Genomic DNA, 18,999 nt, shown 5'->3' on the forward strand with positions numbered 1-18,999 from the left:
GGTGATTAATCCCTCTAAAGCTGTGAAGCAAGTTTTTGTTTGGTCATTTATGAAAATAAAAAAAAAACGTTATTTGGCAAAGTTGTTGAGAATATCTTAAGTATTAACTTCGCTGAAGAGACTATGTGACTTTAAAAAAAAAACTTTTCCTGGTAATTTTGTAGAATTTCAAAATGTCGCATGATTTTGTTCAGCATAAGAAAATACAGAATTTTTGTAATGTAAGTTTATTTGTATCTCTTACGACCGCAATTTTCCGCAGACGACGACCAATACGAATCTGTAAAACAAACACTATCAAAATCGTTTGGTGGGCTCTAGTCTACTTTCAAGTCAAATTCGAGTAAATTCATTCTTTAGCATATTTTTCTTATCTTAGAGATGCAAAATATACAAAAATAATAATACTGTACTGTAATCCCTCTTTAAGGGAAATTTTTACTAAATAATCAGAACGGGTTATGAGGCTTTGTCGAGGAACTAAAGAAGAATATTTTAACCACTGCGGTTTATTAAAAGAAAGAAAAAAATATGTTAGTCCAGGTTTGCGTTTTGACTTCGTCTCTTCAAAACCAGAAAAAAATATGAGCCGATTTTGTCAATGTCATCGTTTTATCAGCATAAAATTCGCCTAGGGGCTGATAAAAACGGGTTTTCACTTTATTCAAAAAACGACTAAAACTCTATTATGAGGCCGTTCATAAATTACACTACATATTTAAGGGTAAAGGAAGAAAGCATGAAGCATCTTGTAACATAGTGGAGAGAAGAAACGGAGGAGGGGTCTAAAAGCTTCCCAACTAGAAAAGGAAATCAAACATTGGAAATATGCATGTCCTTTTTAAAATCCAAAATCTTCTAGTTTAAATTAAATTGTGAATGGTCTAATAACAGTGGTTTAGTAGTTTCTTCAAAATATGTTTTTGCGCGCTAAAAATAATTACACAACAATTTCACAATAGCTCAAAATTTGTTTTCTTCACGGTCAAAACAATTTTGATCACATTTTGCCGCTTGGAAACACTGTGCACTTGGGACTCTTCTGTGAACCAACTTACTCGAAAAGTTGAAAAAATTCTAGTTTGACACATCGACCTTCTGCGTATTAAAATGTCCAAAATTATTGATTTTCAACTGGCAACAACTTTCCCTTCAATATAATACACTTGCCCGAAAAGTTGAAAAAATTCATTTTGACGCATCGTCGGACTCCGCTGTGCATAGAAAATGTCCAAAACTATTGATTTTCATCTGCCAACAACAAGTCCTTCAATAGGTATTTATTTCTAAAAAATTGAAAGTTAACCGCATTAACTTCAACTCCAATAAACGGGAAAGTAACGCAAAATGTATCGCGATAACCGATGAACCGACGATGACGATGAATACGACGATACATTATCGTTAACGGAGTTTCCGATGACGATACATTATCGTTAACGAGTAACGCCGATAAATTATCGTGAAAAATGTATCGTATTAACAACCCTGAGTGGGACGGAATAAAAAAAAGCCGGACATTGATATTTGAAACGAAACTATTAGTTGTAGCACTTCGATATCTTCAGAAAGGTTTCGTTAATTTTTAAGCATTTTAATCTAATGATAGCAAATTTTAATTTAAGGGGTACTCGAATGAAAAAAATAACTTTTTCATCTATGGGAAGTTTGTTGAGAAACTTTTTTGGAGAAAATTAGTTGAAGATCCCAAATGTCTATTTCTAATGAGAAAAAAGCTCTAATGTCGACAGACCCGCTTAAAAACAATTTTTTTTGCTATAACTTTTTTATTTGATTTTTGGCAGTTTTGCAATATTCAGGAAAGTTGTAGATGCTTTAAAAATACATTTTTGGCGGAACATTCTAACTCGCTATCTCTTCGTTTTAAGGATTTATGACCGTTTAAGGGTTTACGATTGTTTTTACTCTAACTTTGAGGGGCTACAGTTTGCAGAGTAGCAGGTAGTAGCAGCTAAACTTATTACATTTTTGTTCAGCAGAATATGTCCTTTCGATACATGTATAATACATAGGGCAACCTAAAGGGATACTTAGAAAAACGTCGAACGACGTAGCTTTAGTTTTTGCATTATTGTGTGTCCCACATTTATACTTTCACCCTATTTTTTCAGGATAAGTTTTTTTCTATTCAAACAAACTGAACCAAATTTACAGGATTTGTTTTAAAGCTTAATTAACGATGTTTCTCGAAATTTGGAAACACCGGTGCGTTTCCTTAGTTTGTTATGGCAGTGTCCCACATCAAAGGGGCAGACATGGTGTAGTTGGTAAATCGATTGTTGATTTTTCTATCCCAAAGAAAGGGGCGAATTTCCTTAAGTTTAAAATCTCTATAATCGAACTAAAACAAATTTATTCGTTCACTAAGAAATTACCGTTTTCGCAAGAAAAAGCAATATTCATGTAATTATCAAGTAATAATAAACACCACATTTACTAGTCAATCGATTTCGTAATTTCCACCATATTTTTCTAGTTTTACAATATTTTGAGAATTTTTCAAAATTTTGTAATTCTTACAAAGCTCCGTAATATATACAAAGCTCCGTATATAATATATTGTCAAAATCTCAAAAATTTTCGTAAAATTTCGTAATTTTTGCAAAATTTTCTGATTTAGCCAAATTTTGTAATTTGTGTAAGTTTCTTAAATTTCACAAAAACATTTAATCTTCACAAAAAAAATTGTTTTTACAAAATTCGGTAGTTCGCACAATTTTTTTTTTATTTTTACAAAATTTAACCATTTTTACAAAATTCTGTACGGGGAACTGGACCAATTTGGATCTAGTAAGAGTTATGTAGCTATAGAATGGAGCCTTCTCAACCGATTTGCGTTGTCTATTTTTTGCTGAAAGCCTGATCGATTGCGCACATTTTATTTAGAGCTGTGTCCCGCTGTGTTTCACCGCCGCCACCGTTGATTTTTATATGCTTGCGGTTTCACAAGAAAATGACGGATTGTACGGAGTGTATGATTTCAGGTATGTTCTTTGTGAAACGATCAGCTGATTGAATATAACACTTTTAAGTGACATTTTCCATTCCCAGTATTCGGAAGATATTGCTGGCCTTATGGAAACGAAAGTGTTTTTGAACGGAACGACATTTCCATAAGCATTTCAATTGTCGCCATATCTGCGATAATATGGTGGATGAGTGGAAAATTAAAAAAAATATCCTTAGATTCCTGGTCAAAAATCAACACACGTTGAAATTTATCGTATTTAATATCTCGAAGAAATCCTCAGTATTTTGTTAAGCGAGCAACATAACGCAATCGAACCTACTCGCGATACGCGGAGGAACGTGCACGCTGTCCGCTACGGATTGGTATTCTGTTTTATTACTACTTGGCTTTGACTGGATTAACGATAACCGATTTTCATCCATAAACCGACATCGACATGGCAAATGGAAAGTGTCCACAAAAGCAATTTGTACTACATACTTGCTTTTGTGGACAGGCAGCACCCTACGTACGAAGTTTCTCCTTCCTGCCACCGACTGTCTGGTATTCGGTATGGTAATGTCAACTCGCAAGAGAAAGAACTAAATATTACATCAAATGCGGAACGCAGGATTTATGAGCATGCCGGACATTTATTCGTCGTTCGGGGGTGTCATTGTCGGAATTATTGGAAATGATTTTCGTTTGCGAAGAAAGTGAAAATCCGGACTGATGAGTTGATTTTGTCAGATATAGTAACTAACCTTATGTTGCTTTGAAAATGTTCAGGTACTTTAAATGCTATATGAAGCGTCGAAAGCTCGGGGCTCCCGGATGCATAGGATTTATTAGGAGTACTTTTTCATTACTGGTTGATTTAAAATTTCGTAATTAGCAGCATGAATCGTCCGAGTTATCGTGTATTGGAAAACGTTTAAGCACGATCTTCACATCTTTCGAACTTTCTTTTAGTTGGAAGCTATACCACAATGAAACTTTGCAGTTTCAAGATTACATATTCGATCAAGAAGCTCTTCAAATTTTTGATGAAACACTATAGACTTATCATACTTTCCGCAACAAAATTTCGTATTAAATTGTGATTCAGATTTTGCTAATACTTTGCACAGCTTTTGCTGTCTGTTTATTAATATTTTCATTCATTAATTCCATTATTCATTCATCTTTATCTTTGGATGCGTTCGTCTGATTATGTGGTGCATATACATTGTTGGTTGAGGAAAGTTCTAGTCGTTGAGAAAATTATACACAAGCGCACGAAAAAGCTTAACCTTTATTACAATCTTCATTCAAGCTGCTATTTTCAATGATCACCATCAGTAGTATAATTTTCAATACGGCTAAGGGGATAAATCAAATAATTGGAAAAAAAACTGAGTGATTCAGAAATGTTGTGTCTCTATTAAAAATCAATCTTAATTTTTGATATCATAAATCAGTTTTTGCCGTCAAAATCAATTCTAATAGAAGAAAAAATAAAATTAGATCAATTTTTAGAAAAAAGTTACGCCAAGAAAATTCCATATTATTTGATACCAACACACAAAATGTTGTGCACAAGAAGAAAACGTGTTTAAAGTTTGAATCGCAGCATCCTCTACATTATAATTGGAAATAATTTTTTGCCATGGTTCATGTTTACGGTTACATATTTATAATCTGGCAAAAGTCGAATGTAACTGAAGAAATTCTTTATCCAGTGTTATCATTATCTCATTTTTTTGTTGTTTTGCGACTTAGTCCGGTCTGACTTAACACCGACCAATTCTCGTTCATAGGGTAAAAAAAACTAAAAGTGAAAGTTGAAATCTTTATTTCTATTATAAAGGTTTCAACTTTCATGTTCTCAATGTTCAATATGAATATATTCTATGAACATATTTTTTTTTATTTCACTTTTTCACATTTTCTACATTTTTTTTTTGATCAGTGTATCTATTTTGCCTTTCTCATATAGAAAGGTTTGCAATTGCTCCAAAAACCGACTTTCTAACGGTGGCCCGGAGTCATATACCATTGGACTCAGTTCGTCGAGATCGGAAAATGTCTGTGTGTATGTATGTGTGTATATATGTGTGTATGTATGTGTGTATGTATGTGTGTGTGTATGTGTGTGTATGTGCGGATATATTAACATAATGTCCACATCGTTTTCTCGGAGAACCGAACCGATTTTCACAAACTTAGTCACGAATGGAAGGCACAAGACTCCCATCGGCAGCTATTGAATTTCATTTAATTCTGATTTCCGGTTCCGGAGTTACGAGTTGAGAAGTACGGTTACATAGAAAATCTTGTTATAATTTGTCCACATCGGTTTCTCGGAATTTTCTGAACTGATTATCACAATCTTAGTCTTAAATGAAAGGTACAATGTTGCCATCTGCTTTTGATTTTTTTGGATTAGACTTCTAGTTCCTGAATTACAGGATGATGAGTACGATCACGCAGAAAATCCCGATTTCAACGGATACTGCGATTAATTGATAAAGGTGAGATTTTTTCAAAAATATGGCCACAACTGCTTGGATTTGTAGTTCTATGTCACTAACAGTCATTCAAAGTCTCTGTGGCCACATTGACCACCATCGACGGATCTGGAAGCCCAGGCGGAAGTATCCAAGAATAATAATTACATAGGTTTTTCGGAGATGGCCAGACCGATTAAACCAAACTTAAATTAAAGCTTTTACTACCCCGTAAACTGCTATTAAATTTAATTCCGATCCGACTTACGGTTCCGGTGTTGCGGGTTGTGGCATGCGGTCACAGAAAATTCCGACTCAAAATGATACCCCGATGAAGGCAAAAAGGAAAAATTTCGCTAAAATGAATATATCTTTGTGTCAAACAACTTGCATTAGCCGTTCTAGGTCACTGACGGCCAACCGAAGTCTCATTGAATGCGGTCGACAGTTCGGTAGACAGTTCCGGAAGTGCCCCGGAAGAATCGCCACCTATAAAAATTAACAAACTCACATCAGTTTATCGGGGATGGTTGGGACTTTTTTGACTTTTCTGTATTTTGGCAAATTTTTGCCTTTGCTTTTCTCATATAGAAAGGTTATGCAATCACTCTGAAAATCGTCAACCTAATTTTATTGCGACTGACATAGGATTTATGGATTTTACGGGGCTAGGGAAGTAAGGAGAACATCAGGTCCGGCGAGCGTGTGTAGGTGCAAAGTGTATTAACCCTAGAACGTTGCACTGGGGTACAAATGTACCCTACGCCTTCTTTGCAGCCGTGTGAAAGCGAGAATTCGGCATTTACCGACCTGGGACCCTCACCATAATTCAATTTAGAGTTCCTAGTAAGAGTAGAAAAAGGTGGTTTGCTTATAGCCTTTGTGGAAGCAGGTGTCAAAGTTAGCGTGGGGTACATTTGTACCCCAGTGTACGGTTGCCGTTAGTGTTTCGTCAGATTTCGTGCTGTCAGTGGAAATGTGATTCGTGACAATACCAGTTTAAATACTGGTTGTTTTATTGCGTAAATAACAACTAGTATTATATGATTGTTTTTAATCATTTATTTAATTAATTTAATTTAATTTTGAAGCGGATCAAAAAATTGTTCTCATTTTTGCTGATTTTTATTGTTTATATTTTATAGTTTTTCAAAGCAATGGTTCGCAAGTATAATTTGTGCACAGTAACTATAGTAACAGTAACGTTGCGTGTTACCAATGTATTACTGGTCAGAAATATTTTTTTCATTTCAATTTCCAACCCATTTCGTGGTATTTTCCAAAACACGATTTTTAAACTTTCACTCTTCAAAATAATTGCACTTTTTCAAAAATATCGAAATTCCATTTTTTACCGTTTCAAGACCATTCTTTGAACTTTTAGAATCATTTGTTTTTATAGTAAGCGATTTTTTCACTTTTTATTTTGATCAAACCAATTTATGTATCATTGATTCAATAAATTCCTTACTTTCTCTTAAACAGCTGTTTTCGAAATTTAAAAGCGAAGAAAGTGATGTATAATACATTTCTTTTGTTTGCATTTTTACCTGCGAAAAATGCGATCGAACACGTGGGGTACATTTATACCCCTGTGCAACGTTCTAGGGTGGAAAACGCAAGTGCAACGTTCTAGGGTTAAGAATGTAATAGACATTTCCACAATTGTATTGAACATAATCGGTCATGAAGTCATAGTTTGAAGAAATGAGAAAGGCACAATTGCACCGTTAGGTGGATTGAACCAGGGTTTTTTTTTCAAATTTCAGGGTAATTTTTTACAACTCTGCTGCAGACATGCAATCAATCTAATAATTTTTGTGAAATATTTTTTTTAATGTTACACTAGTCCTATTGGTCGTAGGTCGTAATTAAAATTCATTTATAAAAATTGCATGAAGTTCTTTTAATTGCATTATAGCCAATTTTTAATGGGATGTTCCTACTATACGTGTCATCAAAAGATAAATCCACAATGCTTCAGATTTGTTCGTTTTATTGCACGGAAGAGTTCGTATCAAGAGAGCATCTCATTAGAAATAAATAAATAAATTACTGTTGCACTAAAATCAGTCACGGAAAGTCCACTGAATCCGAGTTTGGCTTTTGTCCCAGCAAAATCTGGATTCGACGAGTCGGTTTGTTTTTTTTTGCTTAAAAACTTTTTACATTTTGTTTTTCCCTAGCCAGCTTCATGCATAGGCACTGTACGCCAAATTCTGCCCAACATACTCCGGTTCGGCATCCACGGCAGCGAAAGATCGGCCTGCATCCCATGGACCGTGGGCGGCAATGTGCGGATGATGACTGTCAGCGGCAAGCTGAAATTCCAAAAAAAAATTATATTTCAATTCATATTCCCATTAAATGTATCAATTGCCCACCTTCTTGCACAACTGGAAGACGGCCAACCCAACGGACACAATGAACGAGAAGAAGGACAGCTGCAGCGAGTTCCAGGCCTTCAGCCCGAGAACACCGAGAGCCATCGGGATCAAAGTCATGGCTTTCAGCAGAATAAACACCATGATTGGGATGACGATCTTCTTCAGCTTGGATTTGCGCGCTTCGCCTACGCTGCGACCGCTGTCAACTTTGGCGAAATTCACCGTCAAACTCAGCTCTTCACTGTCCAGGTTGCGCGGCGAAACGGTAACCTTAGCGTTCGCAACCGGTAGCTTGAACGTAACGTCGTGACTTTTCAGGTACTGTTCAACGTTTTCCATTAGACCGGCTGCACTGCGAGCTCCATTTCCTGTGTATCCGTTGCCGTGAACTTCGACGTCATCAGTGAGCTGGCGGGATAAATGACACGTAAAAACTTAACTGATTAAGTTGTGACCACATCTCAACATACCTTAAAGTTATCCTTCTTGAACACGGTATCCAAGAAGTCCATGATCTTGTACTTGAGACAAGCTCCGGAGTCCCCGTCAGTGCTGCATAACGATCGCATCTCTTCGACCATTCCGTCCATCGGGGTTCCCTTCCAGAAGGCAGGTTTACTCGCGGGGTTCGCTCCGGCCAGCCCAACCAGGGCGACAGTTAGTATCACATATTTGAATGCCATCTTGCAGGACGACTTTTCTTGCGTTTTTCCACCACAAAAAACTTTCTCAGCTGACCGCTGCTCTAACTATCGATGTGACCACGGGGAACGAAATGTACGATTTGCTGGTGTAAAATTTAATCACTTCAGTTTATATACGACCTTCCGGTAACCGTGTATAGTTTCCGATTTCGTCGATTGGGATGTGCCATGTGCGGACGGATTCGGAAAAGTTCGCTTTGATTCGGATATTCACGCACTTGCCAACGTTGCCTACGAATCGAAGTTGTAATGATTTGTTTTGTTGTCGCTTTTTTTTCGCTGTGGTGGGGGAGGAAGGCGACAATTGCCCCCAAATTGTAGCGGTGGTCCGAACTGCTGCCAAGTGACAATATGTCGAAGGAAAATTTACTTGAGGATTTCGGTCACGTAGGAGGAGGTTTTATTTTCTTACACTTTTACAACCCAACTACTGCTGCCCGGGGGCAAGCGAGGAAAGAAGGTACAGTTGAATATGCTAAAACAAACGATATGTTTGGAATGTTTAGAGCACTGCTGTACATTGTTTTCTTTTGTGCCTAATATTTTTTTAGGGCTGATATGGATTCACAGATTTATTGGTTAATAATTTGCTACGATGCACGAAAGTTAAATGTAATGGTTGGCACGCAGGATAGCTACGTTCGGGCTGTCAGTTGAGAGTTGCGCTCAAAATTATAGCCAAACACCGTAATCAAACTTTCATTGTGCAACTGTAAAAGGAGCTGAGCTGGTTACAACACAAATAACCATTTTATCAATGGTGTATGAATTTGGTATGGTATCGAAGATATTTTGATTCAAATGTTATAAAGTATGTGCCAAGGAACATGCGAAAATTATCATAAAATAAACAAAGTGATTTACGTTTTTGCTATTGCTAATTATTATAACTTGTTTTAACATTGTAGTGTGAGCATAGTGTTCGAAATATTGATTAATTGCATACTTATTTACATTTTCTAGTTGTTAACTGTCCATAAAAAGGAACTTTTACCCCACAGTTCGAATCTTTTGATTGTTAAATAGCGTCTATCATAGCCGCCAAGTTAATTTGCCACGATACTGATGAAAGGATGTTGAAATGCACTTTTAGTTTAAAAATAAACTTCTCTTGAATGTAATCAAATCGCAGTTCATTATGCGGGGGAATACGCATTGTTTTGCCTGAGAGAAATGATAACTTGAGGTTTGCATAAGAATTATGGATATTATGTTCGTTGAATTGCAGTGAAGCAATGGAAGTTATAAATTATTATTATTAACATTAATTCAGTCATTATTCTTAACAATATTTCATATTTGATTTCATCTAAAAATGAAAAAAAGCAAAAAAAAATTTGTTCATTTGTCGCTCGAAATATCTTCCTTATCAATTCAATTTAATAGTAGCAACACTCCCGGTGGTCAACCTACTAATTTAATACTAAGAGATTTTGGAAGCTAGAACAATCGCTTAAAATAAGCAAAAAATTTAAAAAGACACAAAATATGTTAAAAATTTAAGGAATGTAAAAGCGGTAGAAAAAAAAAATAATAATGAAACATTCGTAAAAATAAGTCAAAAATGCGAAAAAAATCAGAAAATTTTAAAAATGTAAGCAAAGTAAAAATCCAAAAGATACAGAAATGTAAAATAACTTTTTTAATTTTTCTACATTTTTACAGCCTTCAAATTTTTGACATTTTTTAAACTTATTGCAATTTTAGTTTTTTATTTACATTTTGAACATTTTTTTTGTTTTTTTTTCGTTTTTTACATCTTCAGCATTTTTGATATTATCAAATTTTTTATACTGTTTACATTTTAACATTTTTTATAATTTTTTGGACGTTTTACATTTGTAGTTTTTTACATTTAGTACATTTTTTGAAATTTTGAACATTATTTACATATTATACACCATGACATTTTTCCATTCTTAAATTTTCCCATACATTATACATTTTCAAAATTTTATACATTATCCATTTTCAAAATTTTTACATTTTCAACTTTTTCACATTTTTAACATTTTTTTCATTTTGATATTTTTTTCAAGTCTTTTCACTGTATTTATTTAAAACATTTATAATATTTTACATTTTTGTCCTGTGGTAAAAAAAATAATTTTCATTTCTTTTTTTACTTTTTCAACATTTTGTGCATTTTAAACTTTTTTATTTCTAACATTTTTGCATTTCTTAAATTTATAGAAATTTTAACATTTTTTCATTTGTTACACACATTTGTTCCGCAATGTAATTTTTTGCATTTTTAACATTTGTATTTTTTTGCATTTTTAACATTTTCAACATTTTTAACATTTTCAACATTTTCAACATTTTTAACCGTTTTAACATTTTTAACATTTTCAACATTTTTAACATTTTTAACATTTTTAACATTTTTAACATTTTTAACATTTTTAACATTTTTAACATTTTTAACATTTTTAACATTTTTAACATTTTTAACATTTTTAACATTTTTAACATTTTTAATATTTTTAATATTTTTAACATTTTTAACATTTTTAACATTTTTAACATTTTTAACATTTTTAACATTTTTAACATTTTTAACATTTTAACATTTTTAACATTTTTAACATTTTTAACATTTTTAACATTTTTAACATTTTTAACATTTTTAACATTTTTAACATTTTTAACATTTTTAACATTTTTAACATTTTTAACATTTTTAACATTTTTAACATTTTTAACATTTTTAACATTTTTAACATTTTTAACATTTTTAACATTTTTAACATTTTTAACATTTTTAACATTTTTAACATTTTTAACATTTTTAACATTTTTAACATTTTTAACATTTTTAACATTTTTAACATTTTTAACATTTTTAACATTTTTAACATTTTTAACATTTTTAACATTTTTAACATTTTTAACATTTTTAACATTTTTAACATTTTTAACATTTTTAACATTTTTAACATTTTTAACATTTTTAACATTTTTAACATTTTTAACATTTTTAACATTTTTAACATTTTTAACATTTTTAACATTTTTAACATTTTTAACATTTTTAACATTTTTAACATTTTTAACATTTTTAACATTTTTAACATTTTTAACATTTTTAACATTTTTAACATTTTTAACATTTTTAACATTTTTAACATTTTTAACATTTTTAACATTTTTAACATTTTTAACATTTTTAACATTTTTAACATTTTTAACATTTTTAACATTTTTAACATTTTTAACATTTTTAACATTTTTAACATTTTTAACATTTTTAACATTTTTAACATTTTTAACATTTTTAACATTTTTAACATTTTTAACATTTTTAACATTTGTAACATTTGTAACATTTGTAACATTTGTAACATTTGTAACATTTGTAACATTTGTAACATTTGTAACATTTGTAACATTTGTAACATTTGTAACATTTGTAACATTTGTAACATTTGTAACATTTGTAACATTTGTAACATTTGTAACATTTGTAACATTTGTAACATTTGTAACATTTGTAACATTTGTAACATTTGTAACATTTGTAACATTTGTAACATTTGTAACATTTGTAACATTTGTAACATTTGTAACATTTGTAACATTTGTAACATTTGTAACATTTGTAACATTTGTAACATTTGTAACATTTGTAACATTTGTAACATTTGTAACATTTGTAACATTTGTAACATTTGTAACATTTGTAACATTTGTAACATTTGTAACATTTGTAACATTTGTAACATTTGTAACATTTGTAACATTTGTAACATTTGTAACATTTGTAACATTTGTAACATTTGTAACATTTGTAACATTTGTAACATTTGTAACATTTGTAACATTTGTAACATTTGTAACATTTGTAACATTTGTAACATTTGTTACATTTGTAACATTTGTAACATTTGTAACATTTGTAACATTTGTAACATTTGTAACATTTGTAACATTTGTAACATTTGTAACATTTGTAACATTTGTAACATTTGTAACATTTGTAACATTTGTAACATTTGTAACATTTGTAACATTTGTAACATTTGTAACATTTGTAACATTTGTAACATTTGTAACATTTGTAACATTTGTAACATTTGTAACATTTGTAACATTTGTAACATTTGTAACATTTGTAACATTTGTAACATTTGTAACATTTGTAACATTTGTAACATTTGTAACATTTGTAACATTTGTAACATTTGTAACATTTGTAACATTTGTAACATTTGTAACATTTGTAACATTTGTAACATTTGTAACATTTGTAACATTTGTAACATTTGTAACATTTGTAACATTTGTAACATTTGTAATATTTGTAACATTTGTAACATTTGTAACATTTGTAACATTTGTAACATTTGTAACATTTGTAACATTTGTAACATTTGTAACATTTGTAACATTTGTAACATTTGTAACATTTGTAACATTTGTAACATTTGTAACATTTGTAACATTTGTAACATTTGTAACATTTGTAACATTTGTAACATTTGTAACATTTGTAACATTTGTAACATTTGTAACATTTGTAACATTTGTAACATTTGTAACATTTGTAACATTTGTAACATTTGTAACATTTGTAACATTTGTAACATTTGTAACATTTGTAACATTTGTAACATTTGTAACATTTGTAACATTTGTAACATTTGTAACATTTGTAACATTTGTAACATTTGTAATATTTGTAATATTTGTAACATTTGTAACATTTGTAACATTTGTAACATTTGTAACATTTGTAACATTTGTAACATTTGTAACATTTGTAACATTTGTAACATTTGTAACATTTGTAACATTTGTAACATTTGTAACATTTGTAACATTTGTAACATTTGTTACATTTGTAACATTTGTAACATTTGTAACATTTGTAACATTTGTAACATTTGTAACATTTGTAACATTTGTAACATTTGTAACATTTGTAACATTTGTAACATTTGTAACATTTGTAACATTTGTAACATTTGTAACATTTGTAACATTTGTAACATTTGTAACATTTGTAACATTTGTAACATTTGTAACATTTGTAACATTTGTAACATTTGTAACATTTGTAACATTTGTAACATTTGTAACATTTGTAACATTTGTAACATTTGTAACATTTGTAACATTTGTAACATTTGTAACATTTGTAACATTTGTAACATTTGTAACATTTGTAACATTTGTAACATTTGTAACATTTGTAACATTTGTAACATTTGTAACATTTGTAACATTTGTAACATTTGTAACATTTGTAACATTTTTAACATTTTTAACATTTTTAACATTTTTAACATTTTTAACATTTTTAACATTTTTAACATTTTTAACATTTTTAACATTTTTAACATTTTAACATTTTTAACATTTTTAATATTTTTAACATTTTTTGCAGTGCTCAAATGACGGAAAAACAAAGAGTTGCCATTGTGTTTCTGACATTTGTCAAGAGGACATTTGTCGATTCTGTAGCTACGAGCTTGAGAGTTCGGAACATATTCTCTACCATTGCGCAGCCTTTTTTGCTTCGAAGACAGCGATACTTCTGGTACACTTATCTCTAACCTGAACAGTAGTCGCAGTGGCAAAGTTTACCCTAACAAAAAATGGATTGTAAGTTTCTCGTGTCAATCGAGACGTAAGGTTTGCATTGCCAAAGCAGTTGCTTGCAGAAAATTAACTTTTTGGCTGCTATATTTTCTTTTTCTATTTTCTAGCTTCAAGCAGCCTACTTTGCTATTTGGAAGTCTGAATTATTGTCTTAATTGGTTTGCAGCAAGGTCGTGGAACGCCATCGCCCATTATCGCCACGCCACACCATTGATTGTTGAGTTTAGCAACCATATGAACCATTTTGCTGAAATTTCAAAGACATTTTTTTAATTTTGGATTTTTATGAAATTCATGGGAGGCCCCATATAAAAAGCCAAAGGAGGACTAGTGTAATTGGTATAATATTTAAGATTAGTTTTAGCATTAGTTTAATTTATCCCTTAACCAAAATCATAAATTCAACATTTTCTTAAGTTATGTCGATCAATGACAAACGACAATTTCTCATATAGTGTGCTCCATTAGTTAGTAAACCACATCAAAATCCAACTAGTGTCGCTTTCACTCTTTAATTAAAATTCTTCTTACTACTATCCCGATATATGAGCGATAGTAGTAGATAGTAGATCGCAAGTGTCTCTGAGGCAGCAACGTTTTCGGAAACTTACTTCCATCCTGACGAAACTTTATATGTGGCACGAATCGATCAGCAATTGTGTTTAGTCTCGACTCCTCGTCGATAAACTATGCATGTATCACCCAACCCCGTAGTAGGAAGTTTGGCCGCTATTCGCTGGCCCGTTTCGTGAATGGATCTTCTTCGGCGAGGCAGACGTGTAGTTCGATATCGCTTACACAATTTCAGCAGGTTGCATACACTATTACTTTTGACAAGGAACCAATGTTGAATCGAGCCCGCTGTTTTCGGTTGGTCGCATTGCGATTACAAATCTTGGCAGGATTAAAATGCTGAACCCAGCCCCCACTGAGTGCAGTGGACGCCCGTGCATGCGCAATTAAATCTTGTATCCGGTTCAGTTTGACGGATTCGTTGACGCAGTTTCGCAGGTCATGTAACGGATTATGTTTGTTTCGGCGAGTATTTGCAGGTGAATCGCATCAAGAATTCAGCGAGAGTTTCACACCTCGACCGGACATACTCGGGTGACTTACGGGTAGGTGATTGAATTAGATAACCTTTTTCTTTTTGGAAATGCATACAACGTAAGCTATGTTGTTATGCTTTAGTTTTAAAGTTTTAAGGAAGTGCTGTGGAATGGAGATCAAAAGAATTGCGCAATACCCGAGCAAACGAAAAGCCTATAACGCTCCCTGCTCATGGTCCAAATTCATCCCCACGACATGGTGTTTTGATAGTGTTTGGAATGGGTTCACCTCATGAAAACAAAAACACAATCACCATAGTCCGGAAGATCCCATTTAAAAACAATATTCTCGCTTATTTATGGGTTTTTGACACCATTTCATAGTGTTTTGATGGTTGTTAAATTTAGTGCGGACCATATTCATGGTATATTTATTTATGGGCTTGTAAGGTGTTTGAATCCATGAGAATTTGCTCGGGTAGATTTCCAGTACGTTCACGTTCATCGATTCCACCATCTTGTTCAATAAAGCCTCAGGGCAATTGTTGAGGAATTTGTCAGAGTCTACCAACAGAAGATTTATTGAACACGTTTCTTGTATCACACGAATACAGACAAATAAGTGCTTTCTTATTTCGATTAAAGAGGTTTTAATCGGACTATTTTTTTCGGGTTAGAAAAATCTCTTTAGAAAAATCTATAACCCTTTGAGCGGAGTTGAGAATCAAAACCCTAGTGAACTGCGTACAAGGCCATCGTTGTACCAACTACGTTATGAACTCCCCCTGAGTGAGAGTAAGCCACCGATCCGCCGACCACAACTCGTATCATTCAACGGCGCCGGTGGTTGAGTGGTAATCGCGAATCCTTCTCACCCCAGTGGGTTTGGATACAGCCCCAGTCGAAGTCGTTACGTTTGGTTCTTCGGTACGGTTCAGAAGGGAAGAAAAGCCGGTTTATGTATTAATGGGACTATATCTAGGGTATAGACGACGAAGTCACCTCTGTGGCGTCGGTAAAATAGGAACTCAGTGTAGACAAAGTGCAGATCTGTATCCGAAAGTTGTTTGAAAATATGATCAAGATACCCGACTTGACAAGTGGGTCGAAGCAAATGGCTTTCAGTCAGATATACACCGCAAAGGCAAAAGGATGAACGATTGTCTTTTTTAAAGCGCAAAATGTAAAAAATGTAAACATTTTTAACATTTTTTACTTTTTTTAGATTTTTTTACATTTCTTAGAATTTTTTACATTTCTTACATTTTTTGCATTTTTAACATTTTTTACATTTTTTACATTTTTTACATTTTTTACATTTTTTACATTTTCTACATTTTTTACATTTTTTACATTTTTTATATTTTTTACATTTTTTACATTTTTTACATTTTTTACATTTCTTACATTTTTTAATTTTTTTAAATTTTTTAAATTTTTTCAATTTTTTACATTTTTTACATTTTTTACATTTTTTTCACTTTTTAAACTTTTTTTATATTTTTTACATTTTTTACATTTTTTATATTTTTTATATTTTTTACTTTTTTTACATTTTTTACATTTTTTACATTTTTTATATTTTTTAAATTTTTTACATTTTTTACATTTTTTACATTTTTCACATTTTTTACATTTTTTACATTTTTTACATTTGTTACATTTTTTACATTTTTTCACTTTTTAAACTTTTTTTATATTTTTTACATTTTTTACATTTTTTACATTTTTTACAATTTTTACATTTTTAACATTTTTAACATTTTTAACATTTTTAACATTTTTAACATTTTTAACATTTTTAACATTTTTAACATTTTTAACATTTTTAACATTTTTAACATTTTTAACATTTTTAACATTTTTAACATTTTTAACATTTTTAACATTTTTAACATTTTTAACATTTTTAACATTTTTAACATTTTTAACATTTTTAACATTTTTAACATTTTTAACATTTTTTACATTTTTTACATTTTTTACATTTTTTACATTTTTTACATTTTTTACATTTTTTACATTTTTTACATTTTTTACATTTTTTACATTTTTTACATTTTTTACATTTTTTACATTTTTCACATTTTTTACATTTTTTACATTTTTTAAATTTGTTACATTTGTTACATTTGTTACATTTTTTACATTTTTTACATTTTTTACATTTTTTACATTTTTTACATTTTTTACATTTTTTACATTTTTTACATTTTTTACATTTTTTACATTTTTTACATTTTTTACATTTTTTACATTTTTTACATTTTTTACATTTTTTACATTTTTTACATTTTTAACATTTTTAACATTTTTAACATTTTTAACATTTTTAACATTTTTAACATTTTTAACATTTTTAACATTTTTAACATTTTTAACATTTTTAACATTTTTAACATTTTTAACATTTTTAACATTTTTAACATTTTTAACATTTTTAACATTTTTAACATTTTTAACATTTTTAACATTTTTAACATTTTTAACATTTTTAACATTTTTAACATTTTTAACATTTTTAACATTTTTAACATTTTTAACATTTTTAACATTTTTAACATTTTTAACATTTTTAACATTTTTAACATTTTTAACATTTTTAACATTTTTAACATTTTTAACATTTTTAACATTTTTAACATTTTTAACATTTTTAACATTTTTAACATTTTTAACATTTTTAACATTTTTAACATTTTTAACATTTTTAACATTTTTAACATTTTTAACATTTTTAACATTTTTAACATTTTTAACATTTTTAACATTTTTAACATTTTTTACATTTTTTACATTTTTTACATTTTTAACATTTTTAACATTTTTAACATTTTTAACATTTTTGACATTTTTGACATTTTTTACATTTTTTACATTTTTTACATTTTTTACATTTTTTACATTTTTTACATTTTTTACATTTTTTACATTTTTTACATTTTTTACATTTTTTACATTTTTTACATTTTTTACATTTTTTACATTTTTTACATTTTTTACATTTTTTACATTTTTTACATTTTTTACAATTTTTACATTTTTAACATTTTTAACATTTTTAACATTTTTAACATTTTTAACATTTTTAACATTTTTAACATTTTTAACATTTTTTACATTTTTTACATTTTTTACATTTTTTACATTTTTTACATTTTTGACATTTTTTACATTTTTTACATTTTTTACATTTTTTACATTTTTTACATTTTTTACATTTTTTACATTTTTTACATTTTTTACATTTTTTACATTTTTTACATTTTTTACATTTTTTACATTTTTTACATTTTTTACATTTTTTACATTTTTTACATTTTTTACATTTTTTACATTTTTTACATTTTTTACATTTTTTACATTTTTTACATTTTTTACATTTTTTACATTTTTTACATTTTTTACATTTTTTACATTTTTTACATTTTTTACATTTTTTACATTTTTTACATTTTTTACATTTTTTACATTTTTTACATTTTTTACATTTTTTACATTTTTTACATTTTTTACATTTTTTACGTTTTTTACATTTTTTACATTTTTTACATTTTTTACATTTTTTACATTTTTTACATTTTTTACATTTTTTACATTTTTTACATTTTTTACATTTTTTACATTTTTTACATTTTTAACATTTTTAACATTTTTAACATTTTTAACATTTTTAACATTTTTAACATTTTTAACATTTTTAACATTTTTAACATTTTTAACATTTTTAACATTTTTAACATTTTTAACATTTTTAACATTTTTAACATTTTTAACATTTTTAACATTTTTAAC

At 29.5% G+C, this 18,999-nt stretch overlaps 1 protein-coding gene across 1 annotated transcript; it reads right to left on the bottom strand.

Annotated features, from left to right (window-relative positions):
* Nucleotides 1-7,652: 7,652 nt before the first annotated feature.
* Nucleotides 7,653-8,530, bottom strand: LOC131676291 (uncharacterized). The gene is made up of 3 exons (XM_058955411.1): nt 8,318-8,530; nt 7,845-8,255; nt 7,653-7,781 (listed from the first exon to the last, which is right to left on the bottom strand). Exons 1-3 carry the CDS (start codon nt 8,528-8,530, stop codon nt 7,653-7,655), a joined length of 753 nt encoding a protein of 250 aa, XP_058811394.1.
* Between the last annotated feature and the right edge of the window lie 10,469 nt (nt 8,531-18,999).

Source organism: Topomyia yanbarensis, chromosome 1, assembly GCF_030247195.1.
Source record: "Topomyia yanbarensis strain Yona2022 chromosome 1, ASM3024719v1, whole genome shotgun sequence".
Taxonomy (NCBI): domain Eukaryota; kingdom Metazoa; phylum Arthropoda; class Insecta; order Diptera; family Culicidae; genus Topomyia; species Topomyia yanbarensis.